The sequence below is a fragment of the Phoxinus phoxinus genome (genome assembly GCF_949152265.1).
Source record: "Phoxinus phoxinus genome assembly, chromosome: 2".
Lineage (NCBI taxonomy): Eukaryota > Metazoa > Chordata > Actinopteri > Cypriniformes > Leuciscidae > Phoxinus > Phoxinus phoxinus.
Genome location: NC_136877.1, coordinates 21,411,723 through 21,428,617, shown reverse-complemented (window position 1 = coordinate 21,428,617; position 16,895 = coordinate 21,411,723). Strand labels below are relative to the sequence as shown.

The 16,895-nt window shown below is 40.2% G+C and overlaps 1 protein-coding gene across 3 annotated transcripts in view; it reads left to right on the top strand.

Annotated features, from left to right (window-relative positions):
• cgnl1 (cingulin-like 1) overlaps positions 1 to 16,895 on the top strand; it is a 35,390-nt gene that overhangs the window by 2,239 nt on the left and 16,256 nt on the right. For 2 of the 3 annotated variants that reach the window (XM_079584233.1, XM_079584232.1), the window contains exons 2-8: positions 1,121 to 2,764; positions 2,886 to 2,980; positions 6,884 to 6,989; positions 7,443 to 7,544; positions 7,853 to 8,001; positions 8,482 to 8,623; positions 9,162 to 9,374. In XM_079584233.1, coding sequence (XP_079440359.1) covers positions 1,169 to 2,764; positions 2,886 to 2,980; positions 6,884 to 6,989; positions 7,443 to 7,544; positions 7,853 to 8,001; positions 8,482 to 8,623; positions 9,162 to 9,374 — 2,403 coding nt within the window. In that variant the 5' untranslated portion in view covers positions 1,121 to 1,168. Of the gene's footprint in view, positions 1 to 338; positions 443 to 1,120; positions 2,765 to 2,885; positions 2,981 to 6,883; positions 6,990 to 7,442; positions 7,545 to 7,852; positions 8,002 to 8,481; positions 8,624 to 9,161; positions 9,375 to 16,895 lie in introns of those variants that run through there. The other variant, XM_079584234.1, reaches the window with a different exon arrangement.

The following is a 16,895-nucleotide window of genomic DNA, read 5'->3' as shown; positions in this document are numbered from 1 at the left end:
GAAAGTTTGAGTCCTTTTCCTCTCTTGAGTGTGGCAGCCGATGAGAAGGACTTTCCCTTTTAACTTGCTTCTTTATTATGATGTGCATTTTGTGGTTTTGTAGTAGTTTTGTAGAAGACTTAAAGTCTTCCAATCTTATGCTTTCAACCTGTAGTCTCTAGTGTCGCCTTCATTCTTCACTGAACATATTCCTTACTTGCCCATTGAAAATGAACCAATGCCGTCTTTGTTTTCTTCATTGTCAAGCCCTCAGGGATCTCACAGGTTGCATGCACTGTAACACACTGCATGCTTTGGTCATTCCATTTGCTGTTGCACTTGCAACGAAGACATCAATATGACTAATGCAATCTTTTGTTGGCTTTGAGGTGAAAGGATGTTATCAGTGGGGTCCAGAGGAAACTGATAATAGCCTGTTGCCTGGTGTGATGCCTGTAGTGAGGTGATTTTTGTGTAGCTTTGTGTTTTGCTATTCTTGTGGCACAATACTGTTGCTCATTGCATAGGCTAGGCTATGTCACTGAAATTAATTGATTAATTGGGATGTGATTACACTGATGAACATAGTATGAGTGTAGCTGGGTTTTTTATTGTTTGCAGTTGAACTTTTTGAATTAGTTGTACCTGAAAAAAAAAATTACATGAAAACATATTTGTTGCTGTACTTTGGTTATTTTTTAAAGAAAATATCAGCGGTTGTCAAACATTTTAGTCAGCTGTTTCAAGACAATGGAATACACAATCTGACTTCCTCTGCTTTTTTTCTTCTGCTTATCCTTCTAACACAGTGGCATCATTTTATGCCAAATTTTCCCCCATATTTTACAGTGACATCATTTGCTTTTTTTGTGCCAATGTTTGTTTTTTGTTTAAATAACCCACATTGCTGCCTCTGTTAACTTTAGTCAGCAATGTCAATGTGCTTAAGATTATAAAGTCTGCAACTGGGCTGAAACTGTCTGCATGCTTGGCAGGCATGCTCTTACGAAGTACGTGGTCATTATTGTACTGTATGAAAATGGGGGTGGGGGCAGTCACATTAGGATATTTAAGAAATGCAAAGATACTGTAAGCATTAAAAACTTCTTGTGTAATAATGAGATTATTGCTTTGTTTTCAGAGGTGAGCCTTATCCACAGAGAGGGATTTGGTTGTTTCAGTGTTCCTGATGGAGTCTTACAGAGTTAGCGGCATGCCAAACCCTAGACTATCACAAGGCTATACGCAGCCTTCCCGCACAAGAGGCCAGAGCAATGGTACTTACGGCCTCAGTATCAGAGTTCAAGGCATAGATGGACACCCCTATGTGGTCCTCAATAACCAGGAAAGAGGTCCTAACCCCTATGCGGACCCTCAAAACAATAATGGATATATGGATCCTGAAAGCCCAAACAATTATGATGAATATGATTTCAAAGGACCCAGGAAGAATCTTTCTGAAGGCCCATATGTGGATTTTATGTCTCCGAAGCTTCATGGAGGTCCTCACAATGGAACTGATCCTAAGAAGCAATCCAGTCTTTTAAACTTCCAGAAGCATCCAGAGATTCTCAAGCCATATGATCCTGAGAGCAATACTCTCGATAGCTTTCGAAGTCTACCTGTAGTCGAGACTCAAAATCCCTACCCAGGATCCCTACCCAGAGCCAACTCCCCAATTGTGAGCCAAGCCCGAACCTCCAGCCTAGTTCCAGAACCATCTTTTCCAGATGACAAGGGACACGCCCAACCTCAGGTTCGTCCCCAGACACTCCCGTTCAGTGTCCAGCCTCAAACAAGTCTAACCAAAGACCATGTTCTGGCCCAGCCTCAGGTCAAACCCCAGATTCAAGCGCAACCTCAGGTCAAGCCACCTTTTAAAACTCCAGTGCCCTACCAGACTCCGCCTCAACCCTCACAACGCCTTCCAATTCCTCAGGCATCTACAGTAACCAGTAACCCAAATGACCAGCCCAAGGCCTCTTCTAGACCTCCCAGCTCAGTTAGTAGCACCAACTCCAGTCTGGAACGGAGTCGACGTGAACCAGATGTCTTGCCCTTGCGCCGTATTGACTCCAGTGGCCCAGTGCTACAGTCTTCCTCCTCCCGTAACTCCTCTATGGGCTCAACCACACCAACAAAGGAAGACCAGTTGGACCAGCTTTATGCAGAAACTATCAACCGGCATGAGAACCGTCGCTACATCCCTTTCTTGCCTGGCACAGGGCGTGACATTGATACTGGTTCCATACCTGGTGTGGATGAGCTCATCAAGAAGTTTGACAGCAAAGAGACTCAACAACGCAGGGGTCGGTCAGGGCGGAGGAATCGACTAAACCTAAAAGACTGCAAGCGTTCCCGTAGTGTTGATAGCGCCTTGCCATTTGGTCTTGAGGGTGACACTGACTACTTGGATGAGGTTAGCAGGAATCGAGGCAGATCTACAGAGCATCTTCTTCGCCCGTCTCTGCTCCTGCAGAAGACCGCTGAAGTGAAGACTTACCCGATGTCGCCAACTTCCACTACTGGACCCAGGATAAGCCTAAGAAATGTAACACAAGTCAAAAGTGTTCCAGGCTCTCCTCAGGGGACAGTCTCCCACTCTTCAGCTGCTATTTTTGAGTTCAAGAATCCTCAGAGTCATCCCTCTGTAGCACCTGTAGAGAACAAAAATGAAGAGGCCAAACTATCACAGAATATGAAGTGCCTGTCAAGTCTGAAAACAGGATCAATTTCTCGTCCCGCTGTCAACAGTAAAACAACAAGCACTGAAGTGGATGCCCAGGTAAGAAAGGATGGACTTCCTCTGTTATTCTAATATATTCCCACCATTATGGGGAGACCAGTCATTTGTTTTATGTTTTGTGTAAATATTTATTTTCTTCTTCTTCTTTTTTTTTGCTCAGGTGACACCTGATCTTTTGAAAGGTCAACAAGAGCTTTCACAGCAAACAAATGAAGAGACTGCTAAGCAGATATTATTCAGTTACCTCAAAGATGGGTGAGTGAACTTTACAATTAATTGAGTATGTTTTTTATAATTTCAACACTTATATATTTCTGTTAATTGGTCACTTACAAGTGACGCATGGAAATATAAAAATTTCATATCAGTGTGCACATAATGAGCATTACTGTGACAATTTTTTTCTTATTGTATGCATATACAGTGGAGAAAATCATTATTTGATTCCCTGATGATTTTTTAAGTTTTCCCACTTACAAAGAAATGAAGGGTAAATCATTGTTATGGTAGATTTATTTTAACGGATAGAGAAAGAATATCAACACACAAAAAAAGAAAAAAACACATTATATATAGCCTAGGTTTTAAATTGATTTGCATTTCAGTGAGTGAAAGAAGTAGTTAATCCCCAAGCAAAACATAATTTAGTACTTGGTGGAGAAACCCTTATTGGCAAGCACAGAGGTAAGACGTTTCTTGTAGTTGGTCACCAGGTTTGCACGCATCTCAGAACGCTCGCGGGTTAAAACATAAAAATATTTTATCAGATGTGCCTTTCGTTTACCTTGGGGCTTAAAAACGCAAAAAAGTGAAACCACCCTCCAGAGTGGAAATCTTAAAAACGCTCCACCGTCGCGTTCCCGTCTAAAGGGTAAAAACGCAAAAGTCTACTAGGGAGAGAAGTAGAAGGAAGGTTGTACGCAGGCGCCCGGACATGGGGTTGTTGTGTGGCAGTGCTTCACATTGCCACCTAGCCGCATACTACAGTGCATACTACATCGAATTACACACACTTTTGCGTCACCATATGCACGCAGATTTTCCCCCATAACGCTCGTCTAAACGCAGAATAAAAAGTGATAACGCAACGCCACTTTTGCGTTTTCACTTCAGATTGTTTCTGTGTAAACATAGCCTAAATCCTTAAGGTTTCTTGGCTGTCGCTTTGCAACTCAAAGTTTCAGCTCCCTCCACAGATTTTCTATAGGATTAAGGTCTGGAGACTGGCTAGGCCACACCAAGACCTTAATGTGCTTCTTCTGGAGCCACTCCTACTGTATGTTGCCTTGGCGGTATGTTTTGGGTCATTGCTGGAAGACCCATCCACGTGTTCTGGCTGAACAAAGGAGGTTCTCGTCCAAGATTTGACAGTGCATGGCCCCCTCCATTGGCCCCTCAATACAGTGAAGTTGTCCTGTACCCTTAGCAGAGAAACAGCCCAAAAGCATAATGTTTCACCCTCCATGCTTGACTGTAGAGATGGTGTTATTGGGGTCATAGTCAGCATTTCTCTGACCTCAGTCACATCTGACCACAGTACTTTCTCCCAAGGCTTTTTGGAGTCATTTAGATGTTCAACTTCAGACGAGCCTGTACATGTGCCTTCTTGAGCAGGGGAACCTTGCGGGCGCTTCAGGATTTCGGCGTAGTGTGTTAAAATGGTTTGCTTGGTGACTGGTCCCAACTGCCTTGAGATCATTAACAAGCTCCTCCCGTGTAGTTCTGGGCTGATCCCTCACCTTTCTCATGATCATCCGTACCCCATGAGGCGAGATCTTGCATGGAGCTCCAGATCGAGGGTGATTGATGGTTATTTTGTATTTCTTCCATTTCCTAATAATGGCACCAACAGTTGTCTCCTTCTCACCAAGCTTCTTGCTGATGGTCTTTCTGGTCCTTGATGTCCTTTGACAGCTCGTTGGTCTTGCCCATGGTGGTGGAGAGGTTGGATTGGAAGATACAGATTCTGTAGACAGGTGTCTTTTATACACATTATGAGCTGACATTAAAGTGAAAGTAAACTTTCTTAAAGTGACAGGACTAATCGGTGTTTCACATCAGCACATAACCAATCTGTGGGAGGCAGAATGGTTGGTAGGGGATCAAATACTTATTTCACTCGATCAAATGCTAATCAATTTATAACCTTTATATAATGTGTTTTCTTCTGTATTTTTTGGTTGATATTCTGTCTCTATCCATTAAAATAAACCTACCATAAAAATTATAGATAGTGGGCAAACATACAAAATCAACAGGGGATCAAATCATTATTTTCTCTACTGTGTGTGTGATTGTGTGTTTGTGTGTGTGTGTGTGATTGTGTTTGTGTGTGTGTGTGTGTGTGTGATTGTGTGTGTGTGTGATTGTGTGTGTGTGTGTGTGTGTGTGTGTGTGTGTGTGTGTGTGTGTGTGTGTGTGTGTGTGTGTGTGTGTGATTGTGTGTGTGTGTGTGTGTGTGTGTGTGTGTGTGTGTGTGTGTGTGTGTGTGTGTGTGTGTGTGTGTGTGTGTGTGTGTGTGTGTGTGTGTGTGTGTGTGTGTGTGTGAAATAAATTATTTATTCATAATTATTTTTTTATAAATATTACATTTTTGAAGAGTTGGACCACATGACATTTAAAAAAAAACATTGCCTGATTCTAAAAAGGTTGAATTATTTGAATATATGAGACTTCATTTATTGACCTTAACAAACAGTCATGAAGGTCTGCATGCTCCTCTATAATATAGGCTATCATTTCCTCTACATGTTGAACCCTGTTTTCTGCTACATGTTGGCTTCAATTTTTTATCCTAATGCTAAATTATAACAGCAGCACTTGTGTCCTTATTGGTCTAGGTTGTTTCTTACTCAATAGTGTTCACACATTTTTTCTTAGAAGTGAGATTTTACATGGAATTTGACGTAGTTTCCTCATAGTCTGACACATAATGATAACAGTACAAGAATTTTAACTCCCCTACATTTTTGCTTCATTTATGTACAGTAGAATCATCCACACACAACTTCAACCCCCACACTTCTATCTTATTCTTTCAAGGAAAAAGCAGGTTTTTAAAGTTACTCCTCTAACATCTCAAAACAATCAAAACGGCAAGTCATTTATTTCGATAAACTTTCATAACAAGCTCCTTGCAAGATGTTCCAGACCGTTCTTCGCCCAATATAAATGGTTTTATCCCACTGCCAACAACTAAAATCTGTTATTTAGCTTGAAGGACTAAATTTCCACCCAAAGCAGTGCTGTTTCCTTCTCTCATCTAATCCTACATGATCACTGCACAGCTTCAAAGGCATGCTGTAGGTGCTCAACCTGCTCTAGTGAAATAGCTGAAACCGTGCCCTCCCTGAACTCCATATTCTTGATGTCAAAAGTACCGCCCTCTCTGCATTCCTCATGTGATGTGTGGAGGGAGGTGAGCAGAGTGGATTATTCACGAGTATCTGTGAACCTTCTGAAGCCCTGCAGATCTAGGATCAGATGTCTTCTGTTCAATAGCAACCATTATTACTACAGACAAGACTTGTCCTGAGGTAGTGGTTAGTTACCATTCAACGGCACGTGCCAAAGGTGCACCAGGTTAAGGGTTATGGTGGTTGTTGTAATGGAGCAAATAGCAAAACAATATTGTCGCCAACAGTGTTCTGACATGGCGACATCACTTGCGTCATGAAACCGTTAATAACAGACTGTTCTGCTGGAGGTGTATGTGTGTTTGAAGGAGAGGCGGTGCTGGTCTGTTGGTTTTTCCTCTTTGTGAAATGTAATGATACGCTTCAGTCTTGCTGTATACGCATGGCACTAACCCAATGTTCTGTGCTTTTCCCCGATGCATCACTCGAGTGCCCTGGGAACATGCGGGCATCAGACACACATTCCTAGACATGTGACTTGTTAAAAGAAGGCAATAATTAGGGTGGGCAGGTCATAAGGTGACACATCAAAGCTTGAGTACTCTGTACTCTCGTCTCCACACAGGCAAAGAGCCAGGCTGATTTTTCCCAGAAATGTCAGGGATTATGTACTCTGATCCAGTCCGCAAACACGCACGCACGCGCACACACACACACATGCGCTATCAACACACTTTGGCTGGGATAAAGAGAATCTCAAACCATCCAAGTAAATTAGGAGCACTTGTGTTTTGTTTTGCAGGAGCAATGATAACGATGACACTACCAAGAGAAAGGTCAACCTGGTGTTTGAAAAAATCCAGACCTTGAAGTCACGGGCCGCTGGAAACGTGCAAGGCGACAACAAAGTGAGCCGTTGTTGTGGCATTGTAATTGGGTTCAACAAACAGCTAAGACTGTGAGCCTCTTATAAGAGGGACTTAGTCTATCTCTTGGAGAAAGTATAAAGGCTGGCTGAGGTTATTTACTTGGCAAACAGCATAGTCATGGCTAATGTTTTAACACATGCAAGCAAAATCAGACCAGAACCTAGTCTTTTTCACTGCATTTTATTTTTTTATTGTATTTTTGTCCATTATTTAATTTAAATTTTATAAACACGTCTAGAAAATCATGAAATCTATTATAAAAAGATTAGCATATGAATAAGCATTACAACTTTTAGAAATATTTCTGATTAGAACGGAGATGATTGTTGTGAACCCACTGTTTTAATTCTGCTAAAATTTGAATCTGTATCTAATCGCTATCATATAGTGCTGAAAAGAGCTCTGTTGCATATAAATGTTTCTCTCTCTCAGGCTCCAGACCTTGCAGCCCAGGCTAGAGCCCTTCAGGAGCAGAAAGCCGAACAGGAAAAAGAAATAGCTGATCTTAAGAAACAGCTTGAGAATGAAAGCAAGGTATAACTCTCTCTCTCTCTCTCTCCACTAATACCTCTACTACTTTGACTCGTCTATTGCACCTTGGACCCCTGCTCTGTCTGTTTAGTCAGTCTGTTAGAAGCTTCCATGTTGACCGAAAATCCCACTCCTATCACCCCTTAAGATCAATAATCATATTAACCAATTACTGGCTTATTAGAAAGACTGGGCCTTAAATCCAAAAAAAGACGCCCAGTGTCTCAGACTGACAATGATTTTGAAGGTGCAGTAAGGTTACTGTCATTTCATGTCCTCACTGTCATTTCTTATTATGTCCCTCCCTGCAGAAGCGCAGTGATCTGAGCGAGACTCAGCTGAAGGCGGGAGCAGGAATGAAAGATTTGAGGAGAGAGCTGGAACAGAGTCAAGCCGAGTGCAGCAGACTGCGGGACAAGCTTAGTAAAACAGAGGCTGACCTGCGCACTACAGTGGAGGAGTAAGATACTGTCTTGTGGATGTGGACAGACCCACACAGAATCTGTGCATGTAGAAAAAAAACAGTTTAACTGTCATATGTTAAACTCTCAGCCCGCACGTTTTACTATGTTTAACTTTTAACTTTTACTATGCCTGGCCCTTCTTTAGCTTATTCATTTTACTTTTGCGCCAGCGTTCACAAAGAACACATCTGTCTATTTGTTCTTTGTAAACTTTGGAGTAAAAGTCAAATTTACAGGTGTTGGCCCAGATGAAAATCCTTCTAACGCAGTGAAAATCTACACTACCATCAGATATGCAAGTTTCTGTGATTTCTCCATCCCGTAGCTAAGGTTGTCAAAATAAGGTGCAAATTATCCTCTGTGACATCATGGTTTGAATTGGCTGGAGTTTATGTGGACATGAGCTCAGCAGATTATCAGGCATCTTGTTTCACTTCAGAATGCGGCTGTTCTGAGTGTATTTTTGTGTATATCAGACTCTTCCAGGTAAAAATGGAGAAAGAGCAGTACCAGACTGAGATCCGAGACCTGCAGGACCAGCTCTCAGAGATGCACGATGAGTTGGATGGAGCCAAGCAATCTCAAACAGACAGTACAGACAAAGAGGCCATGATGGAGGTACAGCGTTAAAACATATCTGTACATACTTTACAAAAGTTTGGGGTCGGTATGATTTTTTTTTTTCTTCAAAAATGTCTAATGATAAAAAATGTCTCTTGAGCAGCAAATCAGCATATTAGAATGATTTCTGAATGATCATGTGACACTGAAGACTGTAGTAATGATGATGAAAGATCAGCTTTGCCATCAAAGGCAAAATTTCAAAATTTATTGAAATTAAAAACATCTCTTTTAAAGTGTATTAATATTTCACAATATTATTGTTTTTACCGTATTTTTGATCCAATAAATGCAGTCTTCGCGAGCACAATACACTACTGTCAAAAATATAAAAAATCGTACTGACTGCAAACTTTTGAACAGTAGTGTATAACTTCTATTGAGGCACCTAAAAATGTCATGGAAAGTTGTATATTTCACATGCAAATTTTACACTGCAGCAATCTATAACACAACAGAACATTTTTTGCATATTCAAATGAATTAATTCTTGAGGCTGATGACAGAACTTCTAATCATGTGCTGTTCTGTCTAGGACTTCATGCAACTGAAACTAGACCTCCAGGACCTGCTTCTTGCCAAAGAGGAGCAGGAGGATCTTCTGAGGCGGCGCGAGAGGGAGCTGACCGCTCTTAAAGGAGCTCTGAAAGAGGAGGTGGCAACTCACGATCAGGAGGTGGATAGACTTAGGGAGCAGTATGAAAAAGAGATCCGTAAGCTACAAACAGCTGTGGAGGAAGCCAAACAGGTGACACATCTGGCTTTTTAAATTTTTAACTGTTTTCAAATAAAGCAACAACTGCAGAGGTTTGTGTGATGTTAGAAACCATGTAAACACTTCCTGATCGGATTCCCTCCATACCTTCCTATCATTTCCTGCATATAACAAAGTCAAATGTGATGTTTAAAGTATTTTTATGCAGGTCTAGCATGCTATGTTATGATCATGGCATATGTTAAGACACACAATGTTTTTCAAATTATAAACTCAGTTAAACTTTTATATTATGTCACAATATTATGTTTTGATTTGTATAGTTTATAGTTTAAAGTTAGATCAAGTATAGGACCACTTTCAGCTATTATAGTTTGTCAGTTTTAATTGAAATTAATTTCCTAGTGACTTACAGTAGTTAATCATGATGGTTTTGTTCCTATGAGGGGAAAGCGCACAATTGAACGGAACAAACAGGAAGAGAAGGAGTGAAAGAGGTAGTCTCAGGACAGAAAGGTGTCCAGTCCACAAGTAGGTGGAACTCCTTCTGACTCCCTCTTAGCTCACTTCCTTTTCCAACAAAGAAACTTCCTGTCCAAAGGAGGCCATTGTTTTCTTAGTTTAAATGTATTTTAAAGGAGTAAACCGACAAAGAGTTTAATCTTGGTCAGGTGCCACAGTAATCCTGGTTAGTGCACGCATTGTGCCTATTTTTGAAATCGCTGCACGAACGGATGTCAGAAGAATAGAGCATAGTTTTGTTGTTGGATATTTGAGGAGTGAACAAATAGACAGATTACAGACGTTGGGTATTTTAGTGAGTGACCATCAAGCCACAAGGCTAAACGAGTGTTACCATGCGCCTCTTCTTTATGGGGTTTGTGTTGATAGGAAGGCCCCATGTGGATGAACACTGAAGGGTGAAGCACTAAATGGAGTTTAGCACTGCTTAATTGCAGTGGCAGGCCGTCACTAATCTAATGAGGCTCTGATGGGGTGGATAGCTGGTCTCTCTTCCTTTCTTTGAAAATGAATGATGGGATTGTTTCATATGCAAATAGCTGGGGAATTGCACATGGCCAATAAGTGGGTCACTGTGCAGACAAGGGGTCTTACAGATGAAACAATGGGAGGAGGTTTGTACAGAAAGGTTAGTTTGATTTGTTTGCCTTTTTTATTCTACAAAGTTTGCATAAGAGTTTAGACTACTGATCCCAGGTTTCCCAGTACGCTTGTGTGGATGTTTCTATAAGACTTTTGTTACCAGCAATGGAAAAAATGTAGATGGTGATCAGTAGAACTCTCAGAGTTTGTTTTTGTTCACTTTTACTGCGGCATATAAAGGTATTGCTCTGCCCCAATAGCAAGAGGGGGAACAGAAAGGGAGTGGGGGGTCACAGCAAGAGATTCCTGATTCTCAACGGTTGCAAGTCCTTGTGAAGGGGTTCTCTCCCTGCTCCAATAGCTTTCCCTGTTTTCTTAAGGCCAATTGGCTGCACCTACAAACGGAAACGGACACTTCAGTGTGTTGCCATTGGTCGGTGCTTATTTTTCGGGTGTTTGTCTGGTTGCGGAATATCTGGGACAAACTGTAATATCGTGACTGTCTGCGTTGGTGAATTTGCCTTTATTCGTAACTGGATTCCTTCACAAAAACCTGACCAAACCAAACCCAACCGTCTTAACACATATTATTCCTGATTGCTTAGAGAATTAGTACCAAAAACTATTCAGTAAAATTAAAGCAATTATATTACATCATATGTCATTTTGCATCTTTATTTGAGATACAATGAGTTAATATTTTATAAAGTGTTACGTAGGGGCATAATGGCGGTGTTTGTAACAAAACAAAACTTTTTGTTTTAGATATGATTTAGCTTTTTTCATTACAAGTCTATTAAAGGGATGGTTCCCCCAAAAATAAAAATTAGCCCATGATTTACTCACCCTGAAGCCATAGGTGTATATGACGTTCTTCTTTCAGACGAATACAATCGGAGTTAAATAAAAAAATGCCCTGTCTCCTCCAAGCTTTATAATGAGAGTGAATGGCTGGAGAAGACCAAAAAAGTAATTCATATGGCTCCGGGGGTTAATAAAGACCTTCTGAAGTAAAGCCATGCGTTTGTGTAAGTACTCCTACGTCATATATGCGTCACGGGTTACTCTTGTGGCGCAAGTTGACTTGCGTAGTATGCGTATGGTCGTCTGGCTGAAGCTAGTTATTTTAGATTATAATGTTAGAAATATGGGTATTTTCCTTCAAAAACCCATGGCTTCACTTCAGAAGGCCTATATTAACCCCCTGGAGCCGTGTGGAGTTTTTTTTTTTTTTTTTTTACCAGTCTCTCAACAAGGCTACATTTATTTGATCAAAAATAAAGTAAAAACAGTAATGTTGTAATATATTATTACAATTTTGAATAATTGTTTTCCATTTTATATATATTTTAATATATTCCTGTGATGGCAAACCTGAATTTTCATCATTACTCCAGTCTTCAATGTCACATGATCCTTCAGAAATCATTCTAATATGCTGATCTGCTCAAGAAACATTTATCATTCTTATCAATGTGGAAAAGAGTTGTGCTGTTTAAACTTTTTGTTGATTCTCTTTCTTCAGGATTTTTTGATGAAATGGAAAGTTCAAAAGAACAGCATTTATTTGAAATGGGAATGGTAAAACTGTTACTAGAGATACTGTTTATTGAACAACTCCTATCAGTCAACCACTACTGAAAATCCAAAACAGATCTTGCATTGCTATCAGGATGTGTAGCCTTTGGTGTATTTGAGTGCAGCACCGTAACTGTGCTGTATTTGTTTGTTTTGTGGGCTGTGGCTGATACAGAGCGGTAACGGTCTCCTTGGGGCTGTTTGGGGAGCCGACAGTCTCACAGGACGTGGTGTGTTTCCTCAGGTGATGATAGCAAACTGTTCCGGCCTGCTCTGTGGTGATTCAGCTGGATGCCTGAGTGGGAGAGGGGAAGTGGAGGGACAGAGGGAAGTGTAACTGAAAAAAAAGAGCAAAAACAGTGAAGAACAGCCATATGAAAGCAAACACGAGCTTCAAAGAAATGATGTGCATCTGCATTAGTCTACATCTCACCCTTCAGCTTAATAACAACAAGCTCAGTCGGCAGTATTTCAGTATCTTGATGGGCAGTGACAATGATTGTAAGCGATTACTGTGACAGTTCATAGTGTACATATAAACAGCAGCCCTCATGCTTGACGCACACTGTGCGTGTAACTAGGCCATGGCAGGGTCTTCACTACAGGCTGAGCTCGGTCCAGTACTGGCCTGGATTCTTCGGCCATTGTTCTCACTGTCCCACTGAGCCAAAGTCCCCTGCTGTCAAGAAGTGTAGCGTCCTGGAACCTTACAAACCCCCCACCACGAGCTCAGCAGAGGGGGTCTGACCCTCAGACCTCCAAGCTTTATGGGATTAAACACGGAAGCACAAAGCTAAGGATTTAGCCCAGGCTCCAAAGGATTCCCAACTTCTTGGCTGTGGTCTTAAAGATGGGAGAGAGTGGAACATAATGACAGATATATCTGTGATGTTCGTTGAAGGTAGTGGTGGCATGCGTCTTTGTGTGTAGAAAAGAAAACAATTGATGGGTCGCTTTAAGTTACAATCACACCCAGTCTCATGACACCGTCTGTATGTCTAAAGTGTTTATAAAGTGTGTTTTGAATTTGGCTTTTATTAAGAAAGTGGCTGGGAAAGTAATTTGCCCAACCTGCGTCTCATTTCGGTTCTAGTGTCATAGCTACATGGTGAAGGAGTTGCTTTGTTTATTTACACTATCGTTTAAAAGTTTATGGTCAGCAAGTAATCTTTTTCATGTTTTTGAAAGAAGTATCTTATGCTCACTAAGAGCCAGTTAACAGACAAAAAACTGAGATGCAGGCCAGTAGAATGAAAAAAACGCATATAGAGAGACGTTTTTTTTTTAAAACATAACTTATTTTAACTCGAGTGCCACGTTTTTAGAGCGGTTAAAAGCATCCGTCTACCGCGTTTTTACATTGAAAATGGAAATGTAGCTCAGTGGAACGGAAAAATGCGTTCTGTGGGAACGCTAAGGTTGCGTTATTCGATCAAGAATAAGGTAAACGGTTAAATTGTAAAAAAATTATTACAATTTAAAATACCTTTTTTATGTTTTAAATTTTAATATATTTCAACATGTAATTTATTTCTGTGATGGTAAAGCTGAATATTCAGCATAATTACTCCAGTCTTCAGTGTCACATGATCCTTCAGAAATCATTCTAATATGCTGATTTGCTGCTCAAGACATATTTCTTATTCTTTCTTTAGTCTTTATTTTAAAAGGAACAATGTGCATTAATTGTTCTGAGCACTTGGGTCCATCATGTAAATGTGCCAGATTTAGCCACGAAGGCTAATTTTCTCTAAATATTATGATCGAAAGCAGTCGTGCAGCTATTTTTGTGGAAACCGATACAATTTGTGAGGAATTGCAAGAAAAAGAACAGCACTTATTTAAAATAGAAATCATTTGTAACATTATAAAGGTCTTTACTGTCACTTTTGATCAAGTTAATCTGTCCTTGCTGATAAAAGTATTCATTTCTTTAAATCCTATATCTCATTGACCCCAAACGTTTGGTAGCTTACAAAAAGCAAATGAACATTGTCAGTGTTGCTATTCCCCACCATTTGTGAATGCAACAACTTTTCTCTATGGCCTCCTTAGCAGATTTGGCAGTAGAACACATTCCAAAAAGTTCTAGGATCTCTCTGATCACCAGAAACCCATATGATTACATTTGTTTTGTAATGTGTCCTCCTCCTGTAATGCATCCCGGGCCTCATACTTTCCTAACACATTTCACCACAACAAAGGTTTACAACTCTACATTTCACCACAACAAAGGTTTACAACTCTACATTTCACCACAACAAAGGTTTACAACTCTACATTTCACCACAACAAAGGTTTACAACTCTACAACTGCTAAGGACAAGAATTTGGAAAAGTCATGCACAAGATTTATTTTGCTCTTTCTTACATTCTCTGCTTTTGAAATCTGTGTGCACTTGAACCCCTGCAGTAACTGCTTGCCACCCTCCTCATCGAAAGAATACATGGTATGTTTTCTTCTCACCCTCCCTGAAGGACGAGAGGAGGTTATTACTGGCGTCTTATGCAGCTGGAAAGAAGCCAGTGCTTTTCAAGCAGCACATTTTCATTTCCAGCTTGAGCACCTCTCGCCTGTCCTCAGCATTTCGTCCTGCTTCGGCACATTCGTGTGTATGCGCCTCTTTGTTTAGGAGCGAAGCTATTGTAACGTATACCACCAAGATGCAGAAACAGACCCGGTGTTGTTTGGAGCCAGAGTGAAGCTTGAGTCTTTGGTGTTGCTTTGGTATTCAAAGGCTGGACACTTTGTGCTTGGCTGATAAAGTTTCAAGAACCTCGTATGACCTGTCGCTTATGTTTCTATGGTTGTGTATTCTTATCTTTCTGTCGAGTTACAGCACTTTTATTGAGAAAAGCGCCTGGCATGTAAACAGAAGTCACATTGAAAGGTTGACCATAGGAATAGATGACTAATTGGCCTTGGCTCTCACAATGAAAACACGAGCTTGGTTGCTTTCATTGAGGTGAAAACAGATCAGAATTTTGCACAGAAGGAAAGCAGGATTTCCTGTAGTTTTGCACATTCTGAGTATAATGTGGATGAAATCACCGCTTACACTTGCTGAGGGACCAGTTAAGTATCAATGCAGTGAATCATTGTCATCATTACAGTTAAGTAACCAATGCAGAGCATTGAAACACTGTGCACAGATGTGGTTTGTTGTAACAATTTTGATACATGTGATATATTTATGAAGGTCATTGTATTTTAATGGGAAATTAAGTATTTTTTTCTGGTGATAATTTCTCTAAATCTAAACCGTTTTAACAGATCTTTAAATAATATTAGTGTGTGGTCAATGGACAAATTTGACTTCTTTTTTCTACTTTAACTTTTTCTCAATTTAAGATAAGTGTACCGGTGTATATATATTTTTTATATATATAGGCTATATATATATATATACATATACAAATAAACTTTGCTAGAGAATGCAAAATAATTGACTTTTTTCCCCACATCTCATATTTTTTTCCACCTTTAGGGGCTTTGTAATATTTACAGCTCTGGAAACAAATTAAGAGACCACTGCAAAAGGATCAGTTTCTCTTGTTTTACTATTTATAGGTATGTGTTTGGGTAAAATTAACATTTTTGTTTTATTCTATAAACTACTGACAACATTTCTCCCAATTTCCAAATAAAAATATTGTCATTTAGAGTATTTATTTGTAGAAACCGACAACTGGTCAAAATAACATAAAATATGCAGTGTTGTCAGGCTTCGAATAATGTAAAGAAAATAAGTTCATATTCATTTCTAAACAACACAATACAAATTTTTTAACTTAGGAAGGGTTCAGAAATCAATATTTGGTGGAATAACTCTGATTTTCTATCACAGCTTTCATGCGTCTTGGCATGCTCTCCACCAGTCTTTCACAGTGATGTTGGGTGACTTTATGCCACTCCTGGAGCAAAAACTCAAGCAGCTCGGCTTTGTTTGATGGCTTGTGACCATCCATTTTGCTGAAGCACCCCCAGATCATCACCGATCCTCCACCAAATTTCACAGTGGGTGCGAGACACTGTGGCTTGTAGGCCTCTCCGGGTCTCCTTCTAACCATTAGACGACCAGGTGTTGGACAAAGCTGAAAACTGTGGGTGCTTCAGCAAGGCTGCAATCGGGCAGATTTGTCTTTGTGAAGGACGCATGAATCAAGCCACATACAAGATTGTCCTGGAAGAAAACTAGCTTCCTTCTGCTCTGACAATGTTCCCCAACTCTGAGGATTGTCTTTTCCAGCAGGACAATGCTCCATGCCACACAGCCAGGTCAATCAATGTGTGGATGGAGGACCACCAGATCAAGACCCTGTCATGGCCAGCCCAATCTCCAGACCTGAACCCCATTGAAAACCTCTGGAATGTGATCAAGCGGAAGATGGATGGTCACAAGCAAACAAAGCCGAGCTGTTTGAATTTTTGCTCCAGGAGTGGCATAAAGTTACCCAACATCAATGTGAAAGACTGGTGGAGAGCATGCCAAGACGCATGAAAGCTGTGATAGAAAATCAGGGTTATTCCACCAAATATTGATTTCTGAACCCTTCCTAAGTTAAAACATTAGTATTGTGTTGTTTAGAAATGAATATGAACTTATTTCCTGACAACACTGCATATTTTATTATTATCGTTATTTTTACCAGTTGTCGGTTTCTGCAAATAAATGCTCTAAATGACAATATTTTTATTTGGAAATTGGGAAAAATGTTGTCAGTAGTTTATAGAATAAAACAAAAATGTTAATTTTACCCAAGCACATATCTATAAATCGTAAAACCAGAGAAACTGATCATTTTGCAGGGGTCTCTTAATTTTTTCCAGAGCTGCATATAGTTAAGTGAAATTACATTGCCTTCATAGTA